Source organism: Rhinoraja longicauda, chromosome 10, assembly GCF_053455715.1.
Source record: "Rhinoraja longicauda isolate Sanriku21f chromosome 10, sRhiLon1.1, whole genome shotgun sequence".
Classification (NCBI taxonomy): Eukaryota; Metazoa; Chordata; class Chondrichthyes; order Rajiformes; family Arhynchobatidae; genus Rhinoraja; species Rhinoraja longicauda.
Window position 1 is genome coordinate 36,158,893 of NC_135962.1, and position 22,958 is coordinate 36,181,850.

The 22,958-nt window shown below is 38.8% G+C and overlaps 1 protein-coding gene across 6 annotated transcripts in view; it reads right to left on the reverse strand.

The window, feature by feature from the left end:
- Positions 1-4,255: 4,255 nt before the first annotated feature.
- The window catches only part of LOC144597361 (E3 ubiquitin-protein ligase pellino homolog 2), a 107,384-nt gene continuing 88,681 nt past the window's right edge, over positions 4,256-22,958 (reverse strand). For all 6 annotated transcript variants that reach the window (XM_078406647.1, XM_078406642.1, XM_078406641.1 and 3 more), the window contains 4 exons: positions 14,084-14,185; positions 11,573-11,770; positions 9,860-10,048; positions 4,256-7,357 (listed from right to left, as the gene is read on the reverse strand). In XM_078406647.1, the coding sequence (XP_078262773.1) occupies positions 6,791-7,357; positions 9,860-10,048; positions 11,573-11,770; positions 14,084-14,185 (1,056 nt within the window). In that variant the 3' untranslated portion in view covers positions 4,256-6,790. The remainder of the gene's footprint in view (positions 7,358-9,859; positions 10,049-11,572; positions 11,771-14,083; positions 14,186-22,958) is intronic.

The window sequence follows — 22,958 nt, forward strand, 5'->3', positions numbered from 1 at the left end:
CAGCAAACTTGATGATGGAGTTGGAGCTGAACCTGGCCACAGTCATGTGTGTACAGGGAGTACAGTCGGGGGCTAAGGACGCAACCCTGGGGGGATCCTGTGTGCAGGGTGAGGGGGTTAGATGTATGTCTCCCCATCTTGACTACTTGGGGCCTGGTGGTGAGAAAGTCCAGGACCCAGGCACACAGGGGAGTGTTAAGCCCCAGTTTCAGCAGCTTCTCAGCAAGTCTGGTGGGAACTATTGTATTGAAAGCTGAACTAAAATCAATGAACAGCATCCTCACATAGCCCCCCTTCTGGCTGTCAAGATGAGAGAGAGCAGTGTGCAGAACCTGGGAGACCGCATCATCTGTGGATCTGTTCGGACGGTATTCGAACTGTAGCGGGGCCATATTGCGAGGGAGGAAGGCACAGGTGTGGTTCTTGATCAGCCTCTCGAAGCATTTCATGACCACCGAGGTGAAGTATGTAGAGGACGGCATGCCAAACCAGTCAATCCAAATGTTCCCCAACCAGAAACCACGAATGAACCATGATATCTACTTGCTAGTAAAGACCAAGTCTGAGGCGTTCAAATCAGGTGACCTCAACCTGTGCTGGAAATCTAGGTACGACCTTTACAACCCCACCAGTAACATCAAGAGACAATTCCTCACCAAGCTCGAACCCGCTGACCAAGCACACAGACACCCGCCAATTGTGGAAAGGCTTGCATGCTGTAACAGGAAGAAATGTGGCAATTCGCACCCCGGTCATTCTCTCTTCCGTCAGGCAGAAGATACAAAAGTGAGTAGACCATAAATATTGTACAATGAGGAAAAGTTTGTTATCCACTTCAGTGGATAGAAGCCTAAAAATTAGAGTACAATCTAGCCTCATTTCATTGCACCTCCCCCTTTCACAATCTATCACCATTCAGATAAGATTCTGCCTCCCTGTGTTTACCAACAAAGTGAATAACCGTTTTTGCCCACCTTATTCTGCATCTACCATGTATTTGCCCACTCCCTCAACTTGTCCAAATCAATCCAGATCCTCAAGGCTCACCTTCCCACTCAATTTTGTGTCACCTGCAAACTTGAACATTATTCCCTAATCCAAATAATTAATATATATCATGGATTTGCTGGGATCCCAAAACGAATCTCATAGGTACCCCACTCCCATTACCTGCCATTCAAAGAAAAACTTGTTTATTCCTACATAAAAAAATATACTGGAGAAACTTGCAAGTGAAGCTGCATCTATAGAGGAAAATTAACAAACATTTCCTTCCGCATCTGCTACCTGCCTTGCTGGGTTCCTGCAGCAGTTTGCTTTTTGCTCAAGATTCCATCAAATGGTGTCTGGAATCTCTTTTTTATTCCTACTCTATGCAATCCTATTAACCAACCAGTATTGTATTCCCAACAGCAAGTTATCCCTACTTCCATTTAATTTTGCAATCTAATCTCTTCTGTGGGACCTTATCAAAAGCATTTTGTTAATTCAAATATGCCACATCCACCTCAATTGGTGGATTCTACCTTGGCCAGTTAGATTCGCAAAGTGTTCCTGTGGACATGTCATGAATGATCTCCCTTAATAGCATTGATGGAAAGAGGAATCTTAGGGTCCATGTCCATAACTCCATGAAAGTGGCAACACAAGTTGGTAGAGTGATAAAGAAGGCATATAGTATGTTTGCCTTCATCAGTCAGGGCTTTGAGTACAAGGATCAAGAAATCACGGTGCAGCTTTATAGGACTTTGGTTAGGTTGCATTTGGTCGTATTGTGTGCAGGGAGGAGTTGGCTGCGCCTAACGGCTGCGGCTCTCTGGCAGTCTGTTGTCTTTTTTTCTTTTTTTTTGTTTGTGTCGGTGTTGGGATGGTTTTTGTTTCTGTTTTTGGCTGTGTATGTGTGGTGGGGGTGTGTGGTGGGGGTGTGGGGTGGGGTGGGGGGGTGGGGCGGGGGGAAACCTTTATTTTATTAGGTCTCTTCCCCGGGGCGCGGCTCGGCTGCGGGCCTTAACATTGCCGGCGCAGCTCGGCTGCGGGACGTTTCAGTGCCCGGTGCGGCTCGGCTGCGGGCCTTAACATTGCCGGCGCAGCTCGGCTGCGGGACGTTTCAGTGCCCGGTGCGGCTCGGCTGCGGGCCTTAACATTGCCGGCGCAGCTCGGCCGCGGGACGTTTCAGTGCCCGGTGCGGCTCGGCCGCTGGACTTAACATCGCCCGGTGCGGCCGCGGGACGTTTCAGTGCCCGGTGCGGCTCGGCCGCTGGACTTAACATCGCCCGGTGTGGCCGCGGGACGTTTCAGTGCCCGGTGTGGCCGCGGGACGTTTCAGTGCCCGGTGCGGCTCGGCCGCTGGACTTAACATCGCCCGGTGTGGCCGCGGGACGTTTCAGTGCCCGGTGCGGCTTGGCCGCTGGACTTAACATCGTCAGCGCTGTTCGGCCGCGGGACGTTTCAGTGCCCGGTGCGGCTCGGCCGTTGGACTTAACATCGCCCGGTGTGGCCGCGGGACGTTTCGGTGCCCGGGGCGGCTCGGCCGGGGGGCCTTCCATCCCCTTGCGGGGGCTGTGCGTGTCGTTTGCCTCGGTAGGGGTCGAGCTGCCTGTCCGTGGGTGCGGGGGGAAGAGAGGGGAAGTTTTGTTGCCTCCATCACAGTGAGGGGGTGTTTGGAGTCACTGTGATGGATGTTTGTGTTGGGGTCGGGTGTCCTGTGTTCTTTTCTTTTTGCTGTATTTTGTGTGACTGCTGAAATTTCGCTCGGTGTTGTGCCGAGTGACAATAAAGTGTTGTTATGTTATGTTATGTTATGTTATGTTAGGTAGGTCGCCCCACTACAGGAACGATGTGGAGGCTTTAGGAAGGGGGCAGAGGTGGTTTACCAAAATGATGCCTGGATTAGGGGTGTTAGCGACAGTGAGAGGTTGGACAGACTTTGTTTTCTCCGGAATCCTGGAAGTTGACGAGAAATCTGATAGTATGTAAAATTACGAGGCGCAGATAGGTTAGACATTCAGATCCTTTTTCCCAGGAAGGAAATATTAAATACTAGAGGGCATAGCTTTAAGGTGAGAGGGGCAAAGTTTAAAGGAGATGCGTGGAGCAAGTCTTTTTACACAAACAGCGGTGAGTGCCTGGAATGCACTGCTGATATGATAGCGACATTTAAGAGGCTTCTGGATAGACACATGGCTCTGCAGGGAATGTGGGGATATGGATTATGTCCAGGCAAATAAGAGTTGGACTTGGCATTATGTTCGGGACAGACATTTTCTAGGAGTTATGGACTTGGTCCCAAGATCCCTCTGGAGGACCTGCTCCTGTGCTGCACTGTTCTACATTCTATATAAATTCTCCCGTTTCTGTTTGTAAGGAACTTACATTGGTCTTAACTAAAAATGTTCCCTGAATCTAAAAACATTTATAGAATATATCTATTTTTCACCACTTTCAAGGATCATTGTTCCTGGTGTTCAGCACAATTATCAGCAGGAGTAGGACATAAAAAAATTTAAGCAACGAAAATGTTTTCAAACGTATCAAACTATATTTTGCAACTTGCCAACAACTTAAATTTAAACAAGATGAGAGTCTTCGTAAACAGAAGAGAAAGACGGATGAGGTCTCCTGACAAAAATAAAAAATATTGAATTGAGTGTGAATATTCTAAGATTAGTAACAAGTGAAAAGACTCCATGGGAAAGAGAATGCAGTTCACTTTTGATTCAAATCAACCGGAATAAGTAGTATTTTGACCCAAGGTAACCAGGGATTAATTTTCATTCTTAAGGATGTAATATGCATAATCCAAAGTTGAGATCTTCGAGAGAGCAAAATTATATTTTTTTGTAACTATAAAATGGGTGATAATCAGAACAATCACCAACAATTATTTTCCCTGAAGAAAATTGAAGTAAGATAAATAATGAATGGCCGCTCAATTATTGTTTTATTTTAGCAATGATTGAAAGTTAAAACTACCGTCACATTTTACCTTAGATGGTCAAAGATAGGGGAAGGTTTGTAGAAGTAATTTTTTCAGAGATAACAAGTTATTCCTTTTTGCTGCCTTGGGATTAATGTATTTCCTACAGCTGTGAATAACATGAAACTCCACATTTTTAAAAACCTCATTATTCTAACATGCTTCTTATTTATTGCTAAGTATAAATGCAATGCAAAGCATAATTCGAATACAAACTAAAATATATGCGATACGTAATTATTTTTGCAAATGCCTTTATTAGCATGTGATACATCACAAGAAATCAATTAGCATCATAGGCAAGATTTTTTACCAAACCAAATGTTATTTATATTTTAACTGAGGAAATTTCAATGGTGTGCACCTTAAGAGGCAATAACCCCAAAATTTAATCAGTAAGCTTGTCAGAAATTAGCATCGCTGTGACAATCGGGAAAAAAAAAATCAAGAAAGGCCATCTCTGCACTGACAATTGCAATTTTAAACCTCCACTGTTGTTATAACAAATGGAGTTTCCTGCAGATCAAGTGACAAGGTTAACATTTGTGCAGAATATTGACAAAATCAACATGGACCTTTTGAATAACTCTGCAAGAACTTTGACTATTTTGTAATACTGGATTTTTCCAACAAGATTTATCATTATGTTGCTGAGTGCTCAACACCAATACAATACTTAGTTAGTCCTTCAATAGTTAATCTTTCTATACAGGCCGACCCCAGATTATGAACACCCTTACATGTGAATGAGCTTCCATAATATTCAATTGCAAAGTCCATCATATGGACAACCAATCATTCCTATGAATGGCAGAACTAGTTTCCTCTCTCCACTTTTAGTAATCATTCTTTCTTATCAATCTTATGTTCTTTTGATGCCATTCAGTACAAAACAGTATGGTTACCATTTTGAATATTTTACAACTTACTGACAAAATCAACTAACCGACTCTGTAAAAACAGAACACGTTTGTTACCAGTGTCAGACACCTGGAATTATCCACAGTGGAATTAAGCAAAGGTCAAGTCCAATAATCCCGGTATATTTTTTAACATATTGTAATGCTCAATTATGGACAATCAACAATGTTATAAAATATAAAAAGGAGAGTAAATATATTAATCTTTACCAAATTTCCATGAGCATATTTCCACTTGTAATGGAAAATATCAGTGGTAATTGAAATTAACGTACAAGATCCTAAAGGGTAATATCTGGTCACTTGACTTTTGATCCACACTGAAAATTTGGAAATTGTAAAAATATGGATAATGCCACCTTCAGAAACATGTCCTACTCAAGTCTCCAAATTGTTCTGTACATAATAAGCAAATAAAGAACAATTCATTTCCATTGCAAGGGAATCAATAACAGTCAGATATGCAAATCTGCTTAACCTCAATGAAGTAATTGCAAGCATTACACAGACAGAAGTTTTATAAATTCAGATAGATTTTCATTCTGCCATGTGAGAGATTCTTATGGTTTTTCAAGAAACTTGTTTATGAAAATAATAGTATCTTTACCAAAAGCACCTCAATGCAATAAGAGCATAAATGCATTTGAATCCTGAATCAGTTTTCTTTTACCTTGGTAAATACTATATTTACCAAGTTACATCTCCACTTTCACACATTCTAAACATGTTTTCCCCCAAAAGAATTTCAAAATAACCCTGGGAAATTATTAGCATACATTTCAAAAGCTACATCTGCATTATAAATAAATATTTTAATTATGATTCGGCTGTTAAACGATTTAAAATTCAGGATAATCTTTCCATTTAGGAAGTTGCAAAGATTCTGGATGATTACAACCTGTCATTAATTTAGGATCACAGCTCAATTCCTTTTAATATTCATGCTACTCAACTGTGCTATCAATTATAACTTCCATCCTTGAATTGTTAAAGATATTTATGCAGGTATTTGCAGTTTGCTATATTTAATATGGACCTAAAACAGAAGATGGGCAATTTAAGTAACATAAAGAGCAGCAATCATTGGGACTATAAATAGTATCAAAGTCACACTGAAGATAAAACTGCAAATGGTAAAAATATAACTGGTACACAACAGTAAAAACAAAATTCATAATGCAGTTTCAATTAAATTGTCACAATATTTCCCTGTGTACCTGAAGATGGGGTAGGATTTCACAGATGATCCCTTTATTCAAAAATAAGAGTAATCATAGTATAATATTGCTAAGACTTTCAGCAACACTTTTGCAAAATATTTTTAAAGCTTGTACAGAATACTTCAGTAGATAGAAAATACTAATTCATCTTGCCTTTGATCTCTGTGAAGAATTTAGCTTCTCAATATTTACCTACACTCCTGAGAATTTAAAACCAAACTGCAGTGAATGATCATTACTAAATGTTCTTACTAAAAGAAAGCATCTCTAAGTAAGTAAATAATTTACTGCTAAGGTTACACTATAGCCATAAAATGATTTACAGCTTTATCCTGACAGGCCGTTCAAGCATATAACATAATATATTAAAACCATATAAATTATAAAACTATACAAAGGACACATTGTAGCAAAATAGGTTAGAACAATAGGATAACTCTCATTTTTAGTTGTGGCTTTTATGAATGGCACCTCTAAACCCTCTCGCCCAAAAAACACTTAGTAATCATGTGCATTCACTGAAACACGCATCCCACACCAATCTACTCATTGTCTCCCCACCTTTCCCCAAAACTTTTACAAAAGATTAACCAGGAATAGCGGAGATACAGTGGCAATGGATTATTTTCACAGTATTTCTCAAAACGGTTCGATCGTCGTCTTTCAACTCTTCATCAGTCAATTGGTCCCTGGAAAATTAGTTTAATGATGCCTTGTTCTCCATTTAGTTGGATTGCACAGAAAGGGCACGCTGCATGGAATGCATGAGTACCATGTGGTAATGGAATTTGTGACCAGTATTTTGCTGTTTTTTCAGAACACACATGTCCACATGGGCTAAATGTATGTGTTGGAGGGCCTGCGTCCACATAAAATCCTGCTTCACAACCCAGCCAAAGAGGTACATATGGACCCACAGTTCTGCACATGGGACATTCTCGCTCATTGGCTTCCGTATCACTGCGATGTCCCCAATTGTGGTAACCATGGACGTGCCCACAGCTGAGGTAAGCCCATGGCTGTTTCTCTTCCACAATGTCCTTGCGATTAATGCTGGGAAATGCTAAGGTGTTAAGACCAACTGGGCACTGAGGTCTGGCAGCATTTATCTCCTGTCGAAGAGCCTCAATGTGTTTTTGAGTAGGCGTAAGGAATAAGCCATCTGCTGTTCTCCACAGAAGAGTGGCTCCGCAAAGATCAACAAGTGAGCCATCTTGAAGAATATTTGTTTCAGTTTCCACCTGAGAAAATTATGAAAATGCAGTATATGTAAGAAATTCTTTCCATTATTATTTCATGTAAATATCTTATATTCACCCAATGAGCAGTGGAGAAAAATAAATGCATGGTCTTGTTTTATCCCTTTCCCATGTCAAATGTAGGATGACAAGTGTCGAACTCAAGTAAATCGACCAAGAAGGTTCAAGAATGGCTAGGTGGCACTGAAGCCGACTACCTCCATAAGTATGTGTGACAGGAATGTTTATTATTGACTTCAGCACTTCAACAACAACAAAAATCAGGAAATATGTTATTCCTTATTACTATGAAGTGACATCCTGCAGAAAGCATTTATGAATGTCAGAAGATGTCAATGCTTGGGTCAGGCTATCAAGTTCTGGTGATAACACTAACTGGGATGATGAGTCTAGGTAATGAGGGGGTGTGCAGAGGGGATGGAAAAGGTGAAAAAAAAAGAGGGACCCTGGTGAGCTGATGGAAGTGGGAAGGGAACACAGCGATTAATGGAATACCTGAAATTGGAAAATTCAATGATCATCCCTTTGGGATGCAAACATGAATTTGGGATTGATGTGGAATATGATGTGCTATTCTTCCTGTGTGTGTTTGGCCTTCGTATGGCAGCGGAGAAGGATGGACAGGCTTATATGAAAATGGAAAGGGGAGTTGAAATGACATGCAACCAGAAGATCGCAATGTACCCTCCTTTACATTGGCTGGACCGCGACCATTTTGCATGGCATTTGCTGTGCTGTCTTTGACCTTCTCCATTGCCATGGTCAACTGCAGACCAGTACTGCTACTGAAGGAAAACTGGAAATTTGATTAAGACCAAGGTTCAAATCCAGGAGTCTTAAAACTGCAGCTAAGAGTCATACAGCACAGAAACAGGCCCAACTCATCAATGCCAACCAAAATGCCCCATCTAAGTTAGTCCAATTTGCCTATTTGTACCATATACTTGTCCAAATGTTTTTTTAAATGCTATTATTCTACCTGCCTCAACTATCTTCTCTAGCAGCTCAAGCCATATACACACAACACTGTGCTCCAAGGAAGAAAGCCTATCCAACCCCTCCATCTAGCTCAGCCCCTCCAGGCCCAACACCATATTTGTAAATTTACTCTACATTATTTCTAGCATAAAGACATCATGCTTTCTAACTTAATTACAGCGTTAGGCACATAGTTAAGCAGCAACTACTTTAGGTTCAAAGTAGGTTGACATTAATTGCTAGCATAAGATTTACTGCAAAACAAGAGGACTGAAAGGTCTTTTGGAATAACATGCTTCACCATTCACTGAACAAGGTAACAAAAGGCTTAGAAATACTCGTGGATCCAAAAGATTGGGCTAGATGGTAGTTACTGGCCCTTGTTATAAAAACCCTGTTGTGTTGTGTGCCAAGGGTCAGTTTGGGGAAGAATTCAGGATCGCTGAATTCAATGAAGAGCGAAGGCCAAGGCTTCTATTTAAATATTTCCCATTGCTGACATAAAGATTTGACAACTTTCTTTCCATTTAGCTCAGTATGTGTTTTCATTGTGCAGGAATAATAATAGTTAATAACAAAATTCTTTTAAGTTTCATCTATAAATTTAATGGAATTCAATTATTTTTTTCATATTCAATGCATCTTTATCTCCATAGGGTGAAAACTCAATCCGCAAAATCATGTCCCTTGATTCTGTATGGTGATTAAGCCAGTGCATAAAGAGGGATGCCTTTGTAAAGGAAGAAATCTGAGCCACCAAACTAATTGGAAAAAACACCACACACTTCCTAGCCTAAATACTCACATGGTGTCAGAACCTAGAAAATAATTACTATCCTTATGTCAATAACCTAAACATACTCATTCTTTTAAAAGAGTTTGAGGAGGCTGATTTAGAATTTTGATGAGTTTGCTACTGCAATTTCAGAAACCTAATCAAATGCAACCTCAAACATGTGAGGCCCCTCACGCTTTGAAGAAAAAATTTCTGGGGATAATCACATAAGATGCTGATTGAGAACTCCAAGAAACTCTTAACATGATGGGGTGACCAATACACTAGACGGCATTTCACACCTTTCCCATGCTCAACAGCATTTGATATTAAAAGCCATTAACCAAACATGTATTTTCCGAGAACAAGATCGATTATTAGGTTCAACGGTAATGCCATCTGCACCAATGAAAACAAAATTATTATTCTTTTACGTCAAACACAAAGTCTTCTTGAGATTTCCCATATACTTATGATAGAATGGTTTAAAGTAATTCTTAAGAAAGGGTTTTCAACTCTGGTCGTGGCTTCCCAGAGCACAAAGCCATGCTTGACACAACTGCATGTAGGATTCTAAAAAAGAACTCGCTTTTATTTCAGTATGCCAAATATTTTAACTGTATATGTAAAGTTCATAACTTGAATACTGTTTCTGTTTCTCAGGAGTCTCTAAATACTCCATACTAGTAAATCAACATGCGTTCTAAAATTGAAAGGCCATGTTTACCTACCAGATTTCCTCTTTGCTGTGCTGATCTTGTTTCCCTTAGCGTGTAGACATCCCCACAAACGGAAATTTCTCGCCACACTCCAGGCCTAGATTCTTCTGTAAACCCTCCCAAAGGATGCATTACCAATACACCATTGGTTGTTAACCCATCCATATGACCATCAGGATTTTTCCATTTTGCAGCTTTTTCCTATTGAAAACAAATCCAAAGAATAGAGATGAATAATATGTACATTTTAATATAACTCAGCAAGAGGATAAATTTGTCTGCAGTTAGAAAATATTTAATTTGTAAAGATAGGACCACATTTGCTTACACAACCTACATCGAGCCTAAATTTGAAATAAAAGAATTATAAAAGCAAAATAGGGTGTCTAATCTTTGGATCTACAGAATACATTTAATAATCAAAATTGTTGAAACATGGTTACATGTTTACCAAAAGAACTTCAGAATTTTACATATAATTTAGGTTGCATAACATGTTAACACCATAGAATGTGTACTACCACAAAGTAGGACTATGATGGAAAATAATAATGCTTATAAAAACTGCCAATTTACACATAAGAAGCATTTAAAGGAAATTAAATAATACTCGCTGTTTGGATAGGTTTTCAGGTATTTAATGGAAAAGTTTACTTCATTGTGATGCACATGAAAATAAAACTGAAACCTAAGGACATTTTCAAAACTTACAATTCTTTTCAAAACTTAACAATTCTTAACATTCAGAGCCAATAAGTTTTGGAAGTCACAGAGGAGAATAGATGTCGAAAACCTGTCATGAACAGTTTTTCACGAATACTCTGCTACCGGACGACAATGGTAGAACAGTAACTTGCCGAGTTTCCTCAACACTTACACTAGTTGATCTACTCTCAGATCCTGTGCTAGGTGTGAAATCCTTAGCAGATCAAACAGCTTATGTGAAGGGAATGGACATATGATATTTGGGGTCAGGGTCAGGACCCTTCTTAAATTATTAAATGCATCAGATTATACAGCTTAGTTGTAGGGATGAACGAAAATGGAAACAATAGGGAAAGCTAAATTCATATTAATTAATGTTTCTTTGTTTTGAAATTTGTAATTATTTAACAGCGCTCCAGAGATTTTAGTTGATTGAAGGATGGTAATTTTTAAAACTGTGTTGCTTAAAGTGTTTATTAATTGATTTTGAATGTACCTTAATGTCAATGACCTGATCCACTACCTTCAAGGATATGTAGGTGCATATTCCAAGATTCTTCACTATTCAATATCCGGTTATTTATCATGCAGTCCTTCACCTTGCTTGCCCTCAACAAAGCTTTGCCTCACACTTCTCAGATTTGAATTTTATTTATTGGTTTTATATCTGCCTAACCAGTGTACTGTTATGTCTTTCAAAGGCTTCCAGAGAATGCTGGCAGAGCTGCTTTGGCCCACCCACACCATCTGATTAATTTGTTCCAATCCAAGATTCATCACTCATCTCCAGGACAACTTGAGTAAGCGAGTTCAATTTTAAAATCAGAGGATGGCAGGTTTGGCAGAATAGTGAGCAGCAAACCTGAGTGGAGAGTTCCACTGAAGAAAATAGGGCCATTTTGTTTTTAACTAGTTAACAAGATAAAATAATATTTACACTACCAAACTATTTACCCACACTGAACATGCTAAAAAAAACCTGCTTTTAGATTTATCAAATCCTGCACGATATGTACTTACGCCAAGAAATATGTTTTTCGATGAATCGAACCCTGCAGCATAAATCCTCGCAGTATATGGTGCGTTTCTATCACAAACTATTCTACATGCAAATCTGGAGATGGTGCTTTGAGTGATTTGTGTCTCATCATTACTCTGGCTACCAGAAACAGTATCTGTAACCACAAAGTCAATGGGGTTCTCTGTAGACCTTCCAATCTATGAAAAAAACAAATACACATAACATAATTATGGCATTGCAAATCATAGCAGAGTAGACCAGTGCTACAAATGCACAACTATTTTCAAAATATAAATAATTGTTTTCAATTTAAAATTAGTATTTATTAGAATTGAAAAAATATTTATAAATACCAGTCAGGTAACATTAAACAGATCATTAAAATTTACAGTTTAAAATCTCTTATCTAGATGGCATCTCAGATCTACAAGGTTATAATTAAAAACTTGAGTAAATTTTTGCTCTGTAATTTTCTTCAATTAATATTGGCTGTTAAGTTGTCACATTTTCTCAAACGTTATATAAATGATATCCAACAATTTCTCATTACAATAATTGTAATTTATTTTGATTATTGATGGTTATCCTTAAATCACAAACATTTATAAAACATGAGGTCTTTCAGTCCATCATGCCCATGATAGCCAAAATTAAATTATTCAAGTTATTCCTACATCCCGGCAAGTTACAACTCTTCAAAGACTCATCCAGTTCCATTCTAAGGTGACAAAACTCTCCCGCCTCCTTTCAGTCCGTTGTTTCCAGATTCCCACTATTCTAGGACGAAAGCACTTTTCACCAACTTTCATCTAATTCTTTCAACAATGAACTTTATTCTATATATCCAAATGCAGAACCTCTTGGCTAAGGAAAACAGGTCCTTCATGCTCACCATCTAGTCTTAATGATTCCATATACCTCAATGAAATCTCCTCTCAGCACTCATTCCATAGAAAACAATCGTAATGCCTTCTATGTTTATACCATCACTTCATATTTCTGTACTACCAACGTTTGGCACCAACAGCAAGTAACTTAACATCCTCCTTTTTAATATTACTTCTTTAATCTGTTTGTAGGTTTTCAATCTTTTCATCTACCAATGTTATTGTCACTGATATAGATCACAACCTCCAGTGGTTTTTAGACAGAAAACACTGGAGTAACTCAGCAGGACAGGCAGTATTTCTGGATGGAAGGAATGGGTGATGTTTCGAGTCCAGACCCTTCTACAGACTGAGAGTAGGGTAGAGGGAGACGTGGAGATATGGAAGAGTAGGGTGTGAAAATGAAAGATCAAAGGGGACAAAGTTAAAGGGAAAAAGTAGAACAGATCATTATTAGCTGAGGGGGAGGGTGACAACGGGGCATCGGAGGACAGTCAATCGCAGAACTGGGATGGCGGAGTGGGGATGGAGAGAGGGAAAGCAAGGGTTACCTGAAGTTAATATTCATACCGCTGGATTGCAAACAGCCAAACAAAATATGAGGTGTTGTTCCTCCAATTTGATTTGGGCCTCACTCTGAGAGTGGAGGAGGCCCAGAACACAAAGGTCAGTATGGGAATGGGAGGGGGAGTTAAAGTGTTTAGCAACCAGGAGATCACGTCGGTCTAGGCAGGCAGAGCAGAGGTGTTCAGCGAAACGATCACCAAGCCTTCGCTTGGTATCGCCGATATATAGGAGTCTGCACCTGGAACAGTGGATACAGTAGATGAGGTTGGAGGAGGTGCAAGTGAACATCTGCCTCACCTGAATGGACTGTCAGGGTCCTTGGACAGAGTCTAGGGAGGAGGTATAGGGACAGATGTTGCATCGCAAGTGGTTGCAATCCTGCGGCACAGGATCGCTTGCACCTCCTCCAACTTCATCTACTGTATCCGCTGTTCCAGGTGTGGACTCCTATATATCGAATTATATTGAATTTATATTGAATCGCCTTACCCTGAAGATTTTTCCCCCCCAATCTACATCCAATTAAACGTTTGACATCCAAGCTGCCAAGGGCTTCTTTGAATCATTACCTTCTCTAATAGTGAGAAGTGAACAATCACTAGAAAATGTAATACATTCTGAACTCCTTCATTACCTGGTTGGTCCTCCTGGTTTACCTAGTGGTCAGCCTTTCAGTCAGAAGCTTAACCGGAGAGACTACTCCTGAAACATACTATCCGCATAAGCAGACGTGCTGTAGTGATGCCAATTGGGCCAATGTGGGGCAGTTTCATCATACCAGATTTACAATTGATAAAGTATGAAAAATTGCTATTTTTCATACTTTATTTGATAGAGGAGTTGAAAGACTAACTTGCGCATTTGAAAGATGCATGAAATTGAGTGCTTCTACAAAGGAATCTCTTGCACATCAGCAGAAGTCCAGAGGAATTCACCAAAATAGACTAAGAAGGACTTGCTCACTGTTGGATTGCAACATAAAATCTGCATCGATTTTGTTTTTCCGAATCTAGTAAGCTTTTAGATTATTTTACAACATTATGTAATAAAACTCACCTGGAACATGTCCGTATCTTTGTCATGGGTATACTCTACCACCACAGTCTGATTTCTGGATAATGTATATGAGATGCTATGTTGCCCTTTACAGTTGACTACCTGTAAAATAGTACGTAAATAACAAAAATAATGTTCATTGAACTTACCACTGACTTACAGTAGGGTGGGTGTTGTAACAGCAGTAAACTTCCATAAACATTATATTTGTAAATCCATATCATGATCAAAAGCTAAACACATTTATATGGCATGAGTTGCAAAATAAATAGGGCAAAGCATGTTTACTAAAATGTGCTGCAAATGTATTAAAAAAACTCCCATAATTTTTCGAAAGCCATTTATATGTTCAAATACTGCTGGCCAAGGAGGATAGAGTTTTTAAACCTATACAGATCTAAAATCCCTAAACTGCACTGTATTTTTCCATTACATTCACTTTACACAAAAGCTTTACTTGGTTTTACTCGTTTCTTTTGTTTAAAGGTTGAGCAGAGAGAGGGTGAGCAGCCATTTGGATTGAATAGGCGGGACAGTTAAAGAAATAAGCATTTGATTGGCTGAGGCAGGGACCCAGCAGCCACGAAAAGGAAAGGAAGATTTCACGGAACGGCTTGTTGGGAGTGACTGTGTTGGTAGAGAGGTTGTGTTGAGGATAAATGCTTTGTTAAGGCCAAGTGCAAAACTGAGGCTTTGTCTCAAAAGACTGGCGAGAAGGGCAGAAAAAAGGAGGGCTGAGCTAGTTTCAAGCCCAGGAGGTGGAGCAAAATCAGCAGCGAGGAGTTTAGAAAGTTGTTGGGAATAAATAGAGGGCGGCGCGGTGGCGCAGTGGTAGAGTTGCTGCTTTACAGCGCTTGCATCACTGGAGACCCAGGTTCGATCCCGACCACGGGTGCTGTCTGTATGGTGTTTGTACGTTCTCCTCGTGACCTGCGTGGGTTTTTCTCCCCAAGATCTTCGGTTTCCTCCAAAGATGTACAGGTTTGCAGGTTAATTGGCTTGGTAAATGTAAAAATTGTCCCTAGTGCGTGTAGGATAGTGTTAACTTGTAGGGATCGCTGGTCCGCGCGGGCCTGGTGGGCCGAAGGGCGCTATATCTATAAAAACTAACGATGCAAAATCACGTGATGTGCTGTAGCTGCACAAGGTGGGAGCTGGTGGACCCCATTGTGGTTCCCCGTGACCACATCTGCAGCCAGTACTGGATGCTCAAAAAATCCAGACTCAAAATTGATGACCTGGAATCTTAGCTTCAGACACTGTGGCATATCGGGTACGGTGAGATTTACCTGGATTCTATGTTCATGGAGGCAGTCACACCCATTAGATTCTATGAGATAAGATTCCAAAAAGTTCCACTTCAACATATATACATCCCTGCCCACCCCTCAGCTCTGATAACCCACAAGTGTCTTGGGTCGCTCTTATATAAGTATCAGATAGTTTCAAATCTCTGACAATCAACTATATTGCCTCTATCTTTGTTCTATTCTTTCTCCCCACAATTGTTAGGAAAGTTGTTGTGTGTTAGGAAAGTGCTACGGTCACGGCAGTGGAGAACCTCTGCATAGCATAAATGAGGCCTTGAAGAATTGATGCCCTATAGAAAAATGTGCATCCGCTTGGTATCAGCATGACATGCAACTGATGTACTCAGGTTCAGGGAAGCCTACAAAGCCTCACATTAATGAGTACAGTCTGAGCAACTAGCAGTAAAAAGGGATGTAACTTTAAAGTCAAAGTACTGAGTTGCATCTGCTTCTGTGAATTTCAAACACAATTATTTCAATTTATCCAAATTGTCCAGGAGTCACATTGGGGACTGATACACGTATTAGTTTTAATTACATCTTGTTAAAGACTTGATTTACCCAGTGCTCGTACATTTGAAATTTTGGTACGTAACAGGTAGGTACAACCCAAAAGATTTATAACATTGTTTTGCAGTATGATTGATAACAACCTCTGCAGTCATTTTATTTGAGAAGTATAAGAAGGATCAATGAAGAGTTTTACTACAAATTTCCTTCCTACCTGGGGAGTTGTGGAGTAGGGGAGATACACATCTGTTTCAAATGTTACAATAGCTGCATGCATAATAAAGCAGCAAATCATTTCCCTCAACCAGCAAGGGACTCCAGTCAAGTAAATTATCCACTGGCAAGCAACACGAGAATTCTAATGAGGTGGGAATTCACACAACAGTTTGCACTCTTCGGATATTATCAATTTAATATGACAGATCAATTTAATTTTAAATCAGTAAAATAGTCCACTGAGATTATTCACGTACACTCTAGCATCAACATCAGTGAATTTGCATGTGTTGCCTCTTTGGCTAGTGTCAACGCACCAGCAACAAACATTAAGAGGTCCTGGGTCAGAGAGAGCAGTAAATATAGACACAAATGTCGGAATAACTCAGCGGGTCAGACAGCATCTCTGGAGAAAAGAAAAAGGGCGTTTTGGTTTGGGACCCTTCTTCAGAAGCATTCAGTAAGTATGCTTGATACTAAAGGAGCAATATTCCCAATCAACATTTCAAATATCATCAAAAAACTGCAGGTGCATAAAAAGTTATTCTCTTAAGAAAAATCCCACAAGCACCACCTTCTAGATTCTAAACTGTCCTGAGATCTTCAATATTCTTTTTTCAGTATAATATGGCAAACAAAAAAAATCACTAGAAGGCACTGAGCCAGGACACTTCAATTTCATGCATGCTGTGAATATATAGCTTTCCTGTTAAAAAGGAGTATATATAATCAAAGATATGCAAGGAGACAACTGTTAAAATGAGATCCATAGCAGTGGTTAAGATTTGGTTACATACAAAGTTATGTACATTTTATGGCAAATATACTTCACATTAAAATACACTACTATTACTAACTTTTGAATCAATTTGAAAGTCTTAAGTTTAGAAAAGACTATCTAAAGATAATACCAAAATAGATTAGAATGGAAGAATAAAAATTTGTGAACAATTGCCACATCACAATGTATCTCACTCAACATGAAACTGAATCATGCAGCAACAAAAGCCATTCAATCCAGTCTGTCTGTGTCAGCTCTGTGAAAAACAACTCAATTGGCTGCTATTTCCCCACTCTTTCCCCAAGACTTGCAAATGTTTTCTTTTCAAATATTCAATTCCCTTTAGAAACAAGGATCCTGGTCTAATTCTAATGTACTGAATAGGATTTATTTCCCTTTGTTAGTGTTACTGTTATCAGAACAAGGGGATTACCAAGATGGAACTGGAAAGGTACAAATCAGTAGTAACTGAGAAAAGCAAATGTAGCAAAAAAGGCAAGGAGAAAATGAAAATAATATTTTTGAAAGGATGAGCGAATGAGTAGCCCATGAGAAGCAAAATAGATCTAAAGATACAATTACACGAATCACTAAAATTAGCCTCAGATTAATGTCATTAAAGAAAACAATAAAAAGATTGTGGCTTAAACCTACAAGGGTGGACCTGAAAGCATAGTTATGTCAAACAGGTACCGAACCTTGCTAGGGTCATAGTTGAATTGTTCTACTCAGTTCTAAAAGATGCAAGGAAACAAAATGTTAATAGAACAGACTGGAATCAAAATGTAAATATTGGGATGTTTTTTGGTACATGGGATTTTTGAGTGGTTTCTTAAAAATTACAATGTCGTATTTACCATTTAAAAAATGCAAATCCATTAATTATGATGTTTGCAAGTGTCTGAAATTTTTGCATATTGATTCATGTATAAATGTGTTTCTGTATTGAAATATTATTTCAAAATGCATTATAAAATTTAAATTTGGCAATTAAGTGTACAGTTTGAAGTTTCACCGATTTGTGGCCTGGATATCTGGGAGTTATTCGCAGTGTCAGGATTTTGTGCATATGCACACAAACTTCGACGCCTAGAGTCCTGGTAGCATGCCCAGAGAGGCCCTTCAGTGTCTGAAGATGCTCTTTTTTTGTTGGTTCCTCCTCCAGTTGAAGGCCACAGTATTATATGGTATATGGTCTACAACTTGATCAAGGTCACATGATATGAAACTCCTTACTATATTTGTATATTTAGTGGTCATGCTCCTTTCAGAGTAGATCAAAGATCCTTCAGAGATTTCCTCGACAATTTAAAAGAGTTAGCTTTCACTGTTGGGAGAAATTTAGATGGTGGTTTTATCCCAGGAATTTATCTCTGCTATTGCAATGTCATGACCTTTTGAGTTTGAAAGGTTTTTTTTTAATTTTTCAAAAGATTCATTAATTTTCTGCAGATTTGAGTCTAGATTATTTTTCATGCCAATCTTTCTCTATATTTAGTTAAATCATAACAAAAGAGAGGTCAGAATCAGCCCGAATTTCAGTTCCTATGTTGAAACTCATTCAGCAGGATAATCAAATAGCAAGGTTGTTGTCATCCGCTGCATGCTGTACAAAGTAGACAATGACTTTCAGAAAGTACTGCAGGAATCTCCTATATCAGTTAAGGCACCAGAAGTTCATCTTGAGAACCCAAGAACCAAGTTAAGCAATCCTATTCCCCACTAATTTTCCTTGTAACATATTCACCCCGCATTCCCCTCAGCTTTCCCTCGATGTTGCTACTCACCAGGGGTAATTTATGATGGCAGTTAACCTGACATATTGCATGTCTTTGAGATGTGAGAGGAAAATATAGCACAAGAGTCAAGTGTTTAATTGTCATATGTACTGAAATGGAACAATGAAATTCTTACTTGTAGCAGCATGACATGTCTGTAAATACAGTGCTCAATAGATAACATGATAAACAAAGATTAGTGCAAAACAAAACAAAAACCCAAAATAACCTCGTGCAACCAAGACAGTTCATAGTTCGAAGTTTAATTGGAATTTGTAGTATTCAATAGCCTGATGATTGTTGGGAAGAAGCTGTTCCTGAACCTGGAGGTCACAGTTTTTTAGACTCCTATATCTTCTTCCCGATGGCAGGAGTGAAATTTGTGTATGACGAGATAATGCTGGCTGCCTTTTTGAGGAAGTGCCTCCTTTGGAAACCTTTGATGTTGGCGAGGTCTGTACCCATATCTTAAAATTCCTGCGTTTGAAATATTTTAACCAACAGTCTTTATTCTTGTTAGAACTAGACCATTTTTCCAAATAAGAGTCCAGAGCCTGTTCAATCTCCTGCAACAACCCCAACATATTGATAGAATCATGGAAAGTTACAACGTCGAAACAGGCCTTTCCTGTCCAACTCATCCTTGCTGACTCCAATGCCTATCCATGGTAACTCCATTAGGCCCATATCTTTGTCTTTCCTACCTGTCTAAAGCCCTTTTAAACAAAATAACTGTATCTGCCTCCTTTACCTCCTCTGGTAGCTTATTTCAGATATCGTCATCCAACTGTGAAAAACCTGCCCCTCAGATCTCCTTTAAATTTCTTCCCTCTCACCTTAAACCTGCACCCTGTAGTTTCAGACTCCTTGCCTCGGATAGTTAAATCTATGGCCCTCATCATTTAAAAAACCCTCTATTAGATCACTCTCAGCCTGTTACATTCCTGTGTGAATAAACACAGTCTGTCCAATCTCTTATAACTGAAACCTCCATTCCAGGCAACATTCTGGTGCATTCTCTCCACTGCTACCATATTCTTGATGCGTGGTGACCTGAAATGATGCCGTCCACTGTGCTTTAAAGCTATCATGCAGGCAAGCTTGAAAAAAGCCACAGCCATAACATTTTTTAAGCCAAATCACTTTTTTTTGTTCAATGGAATAGGTCTATCATTTTGTAAAGGCAGGATTGACTACAACCTCCAGTGCAAAAGCACCATACTGTAACTTACACACCACTTGATGGCATTGAACTTCAAAGTTGTTGAAGCTACGCACAGTGTAGGGCTTCATTTTTTGTGTCATTTTTCAGGAACAGGCCAACATTGGAAATGTTTTTCTCCTTTTGATTTAATGTTGATTTTTGTAAGTCTTAAGTCTGTTCCCAACAGTTTAAAGCATTTGCATGAGATAGAACCAGAAAAAGAGAGTTAATTAGCTCCTTCAGCCATTAAGCTATCTGGCCACTAAGGAGGCTGCTTCTTTCAACAAGAGGTGGATTGATGTTGGATAGATGAACCAAAACCACTCTTTCCAATGGCATGACTGTTACCCCTTTGCTAAAATTGGATTGCCTTGATTGTATAGTAATGCTCAGTGATGAAACAGAAATCTAAATACAATAATATTTTAATTTTCCTTAGAAGAGTTAAATCAGTGAAGAATAATTGAGGAGAAAAATAAAACTGCGGAGAAATATTTGAAGCTAAGCTGCCGAAAACTACAACTGAAACTTGTTTCAGATCTCATCCTTTTTTAACACCAGCCAGAAATGTGAAATAATCAGCCCCTTAAAATGCACTACAGCAACTATATTTTTAATATCTAATACTTTTTAACAATCCAACATAATCACATGTAATCCTGCAAAATCAGTTTGCAGCTACAGATCTAGGTAATTTGTTGTCAAATTTGTCACCGGGATAAGAATGTAGTGCATAATAAACTTCCAAACTAGTTCAAATTTTCTTCTATTTTAAATCATTCGCCGAGAGTCCTTTATGAGCATGAAACGTGCCTGTTTTGTATTTAAATACCCACCTCAAAACAAAGCTTGCTGAATGTCCCTAAGGGAAACAGCAACGGCTAGCATCAATACACCAGTCCTAGTTTAATAACAGGTACTCTTTTCCCAAGCTAATCGTACACGATTCTGCACAGCTGCTAAATATTTGAAAACAAAATGTCATAACTCTGATCTACATGGCTTTTTTTAGATTAAAGCTTCATTACTATCTGGGCATATTTTACTTTTGTAAAATAGTTTTAATGCACTTAAATGTATACGTTCTTTCTGGAACAGCGACAGAAGTCTTACTGATATATTTATGAAAATTAATATTTTGATAGCTTTAACATTTTTAAAAATCAATTATCAATTCCAAAGCAATTGGAAAATAACTACATATACTTAGCATTGCAAACCTAATATATAAATTCCATTAAATCCAAAATTTCAACAAAGTGCCCTATAATCCACATAGATTAAATCTGTACATCTTACAACAATAATAACATGGTAAATTTTTAAAAAAAGATTCTGTTCTTTACTTGTTCAAACAATACTCAGAAAAAAATGTTCTTTCCCTGAAGCATTTTAGAAATCATGCAAATGAGCTGAAAATGCTTTGAACATAACTCTGAAGTAATAAATTAAGGAGCATGTGTTTTAACAAGCCAATGTTGACAGTAAATTGACCAATAATGCAAATTTACAGAAAGTTTGCAGTACAAAAAAAAGTGTAGCTGACATCCCAGCTCATTACTTGAGAAAAGCAGCTGTAATAGATGCCTATTGTGCAAGTTACTACATATGACTACAGAGATACAATTGGACTAATTTACTAAGATGGAATATCTAGTCTTTTTTTTAAATGGATCCTTCAATAAAATCAATGGCTTGGAATTGGTGGTAGTCATGATGGTGAACTTGTCATGTGGGAATTTGGTTTGCAACAGCATTTCCGACTTCCAAACTGTTTGGGTTACAAGCAGTTCATAGGAGAACCCTGCCATAATTTGGGAACAACTTGGATTTTTTGAAAGAGACTGCATTATAGAAATACAGAACTGTCGTCAGAACTTTCCCACATTAAACTCCATTTGCCAGGTTTTCATCCACCCACTCAATTTATCTATATTCTTTTGCAGAGTCACAATATCCTCATTACAACTTGATCTTCCACCTATTTTTGTGCCATCAGCAAACTTGAATACCTTCCCTTCTGCCCCCTCCTCCTGGTTATTAAAATAAATAGCAAATAACAGAAGACCAAGAACTGATCCCTGGGGTACTCGACTAGTTACATTCTCCCAACTTGAAAAAAACCCTATTAATTCTGACACTCGGTGTTTTCTTTGATACCAATTTTCAATCAATGCTAATACAATTGATTTAATACCATGATCTCTTAACATGTGCGGCAGCCTTTTATGTGGCACCTTGTCAAATCACCTTTTGGAAATATACCACATCTACAGATTCCCCTCCATCTACTCTACTTGTTACATCCTCAAAGGACTCAAGCCAAAATGTCAGATTTGCCTTTCATGAAACCACACATTCATGGTTTGATTAAAATAAGATCTGGCAAATTTGGTAAGATGTGAAAAATGTGAATTTGTCCATTTTGTCAGGAAAAATAAAAAGCTTATTATTTAAATGTTGAAAAGCTGCAGAACTCTTTTAAATACAATGGGATCTGGGTGCCCTAGTGTATGGTTCACAAAATACACATGTAGAGAGTAATTAGGAAAGATAAGACCCTGTTACCATTTTGCTAGAAACAAGGAATTTCAGAGGCTGGTTCACAAACGACACAAAGTGCTGGAGTGACTCAGCAGGTCAGGTAGCATCTCTGGAGAATGTGAAATTTCTGGTCAGGACCATTCTTCAGACCCCGAGTTATACCAACACTACCGTTTACCATTTGGCTAGCCGAATTGAACACAAAATTGGGTTGCACTTCAGTTATTTTGAATATTGGTGCTACCACAATGAAGAAATTTGCACAGTATTGCTCTCCTTATTTAAGCAAGGATGGAAATATGTTTGAAAATGTTTATAGAAAAGTTTACTATGCTAATATCCATAATTCGATAGTTGTCTTGCATTGGACAAATTAGACATCCATCTGCAGACATTTAAAAGAGATAGAACTTGATTGGAATGTATTGAACCTTTCACCGTCCGGCACAGCCTGAAATAGGCCGCGGGATTTTCTTTGCCCAGCGGGGGCTTCAATGTCGGGAGCCACGACCGCCCCGACGTGGCAAGTTCA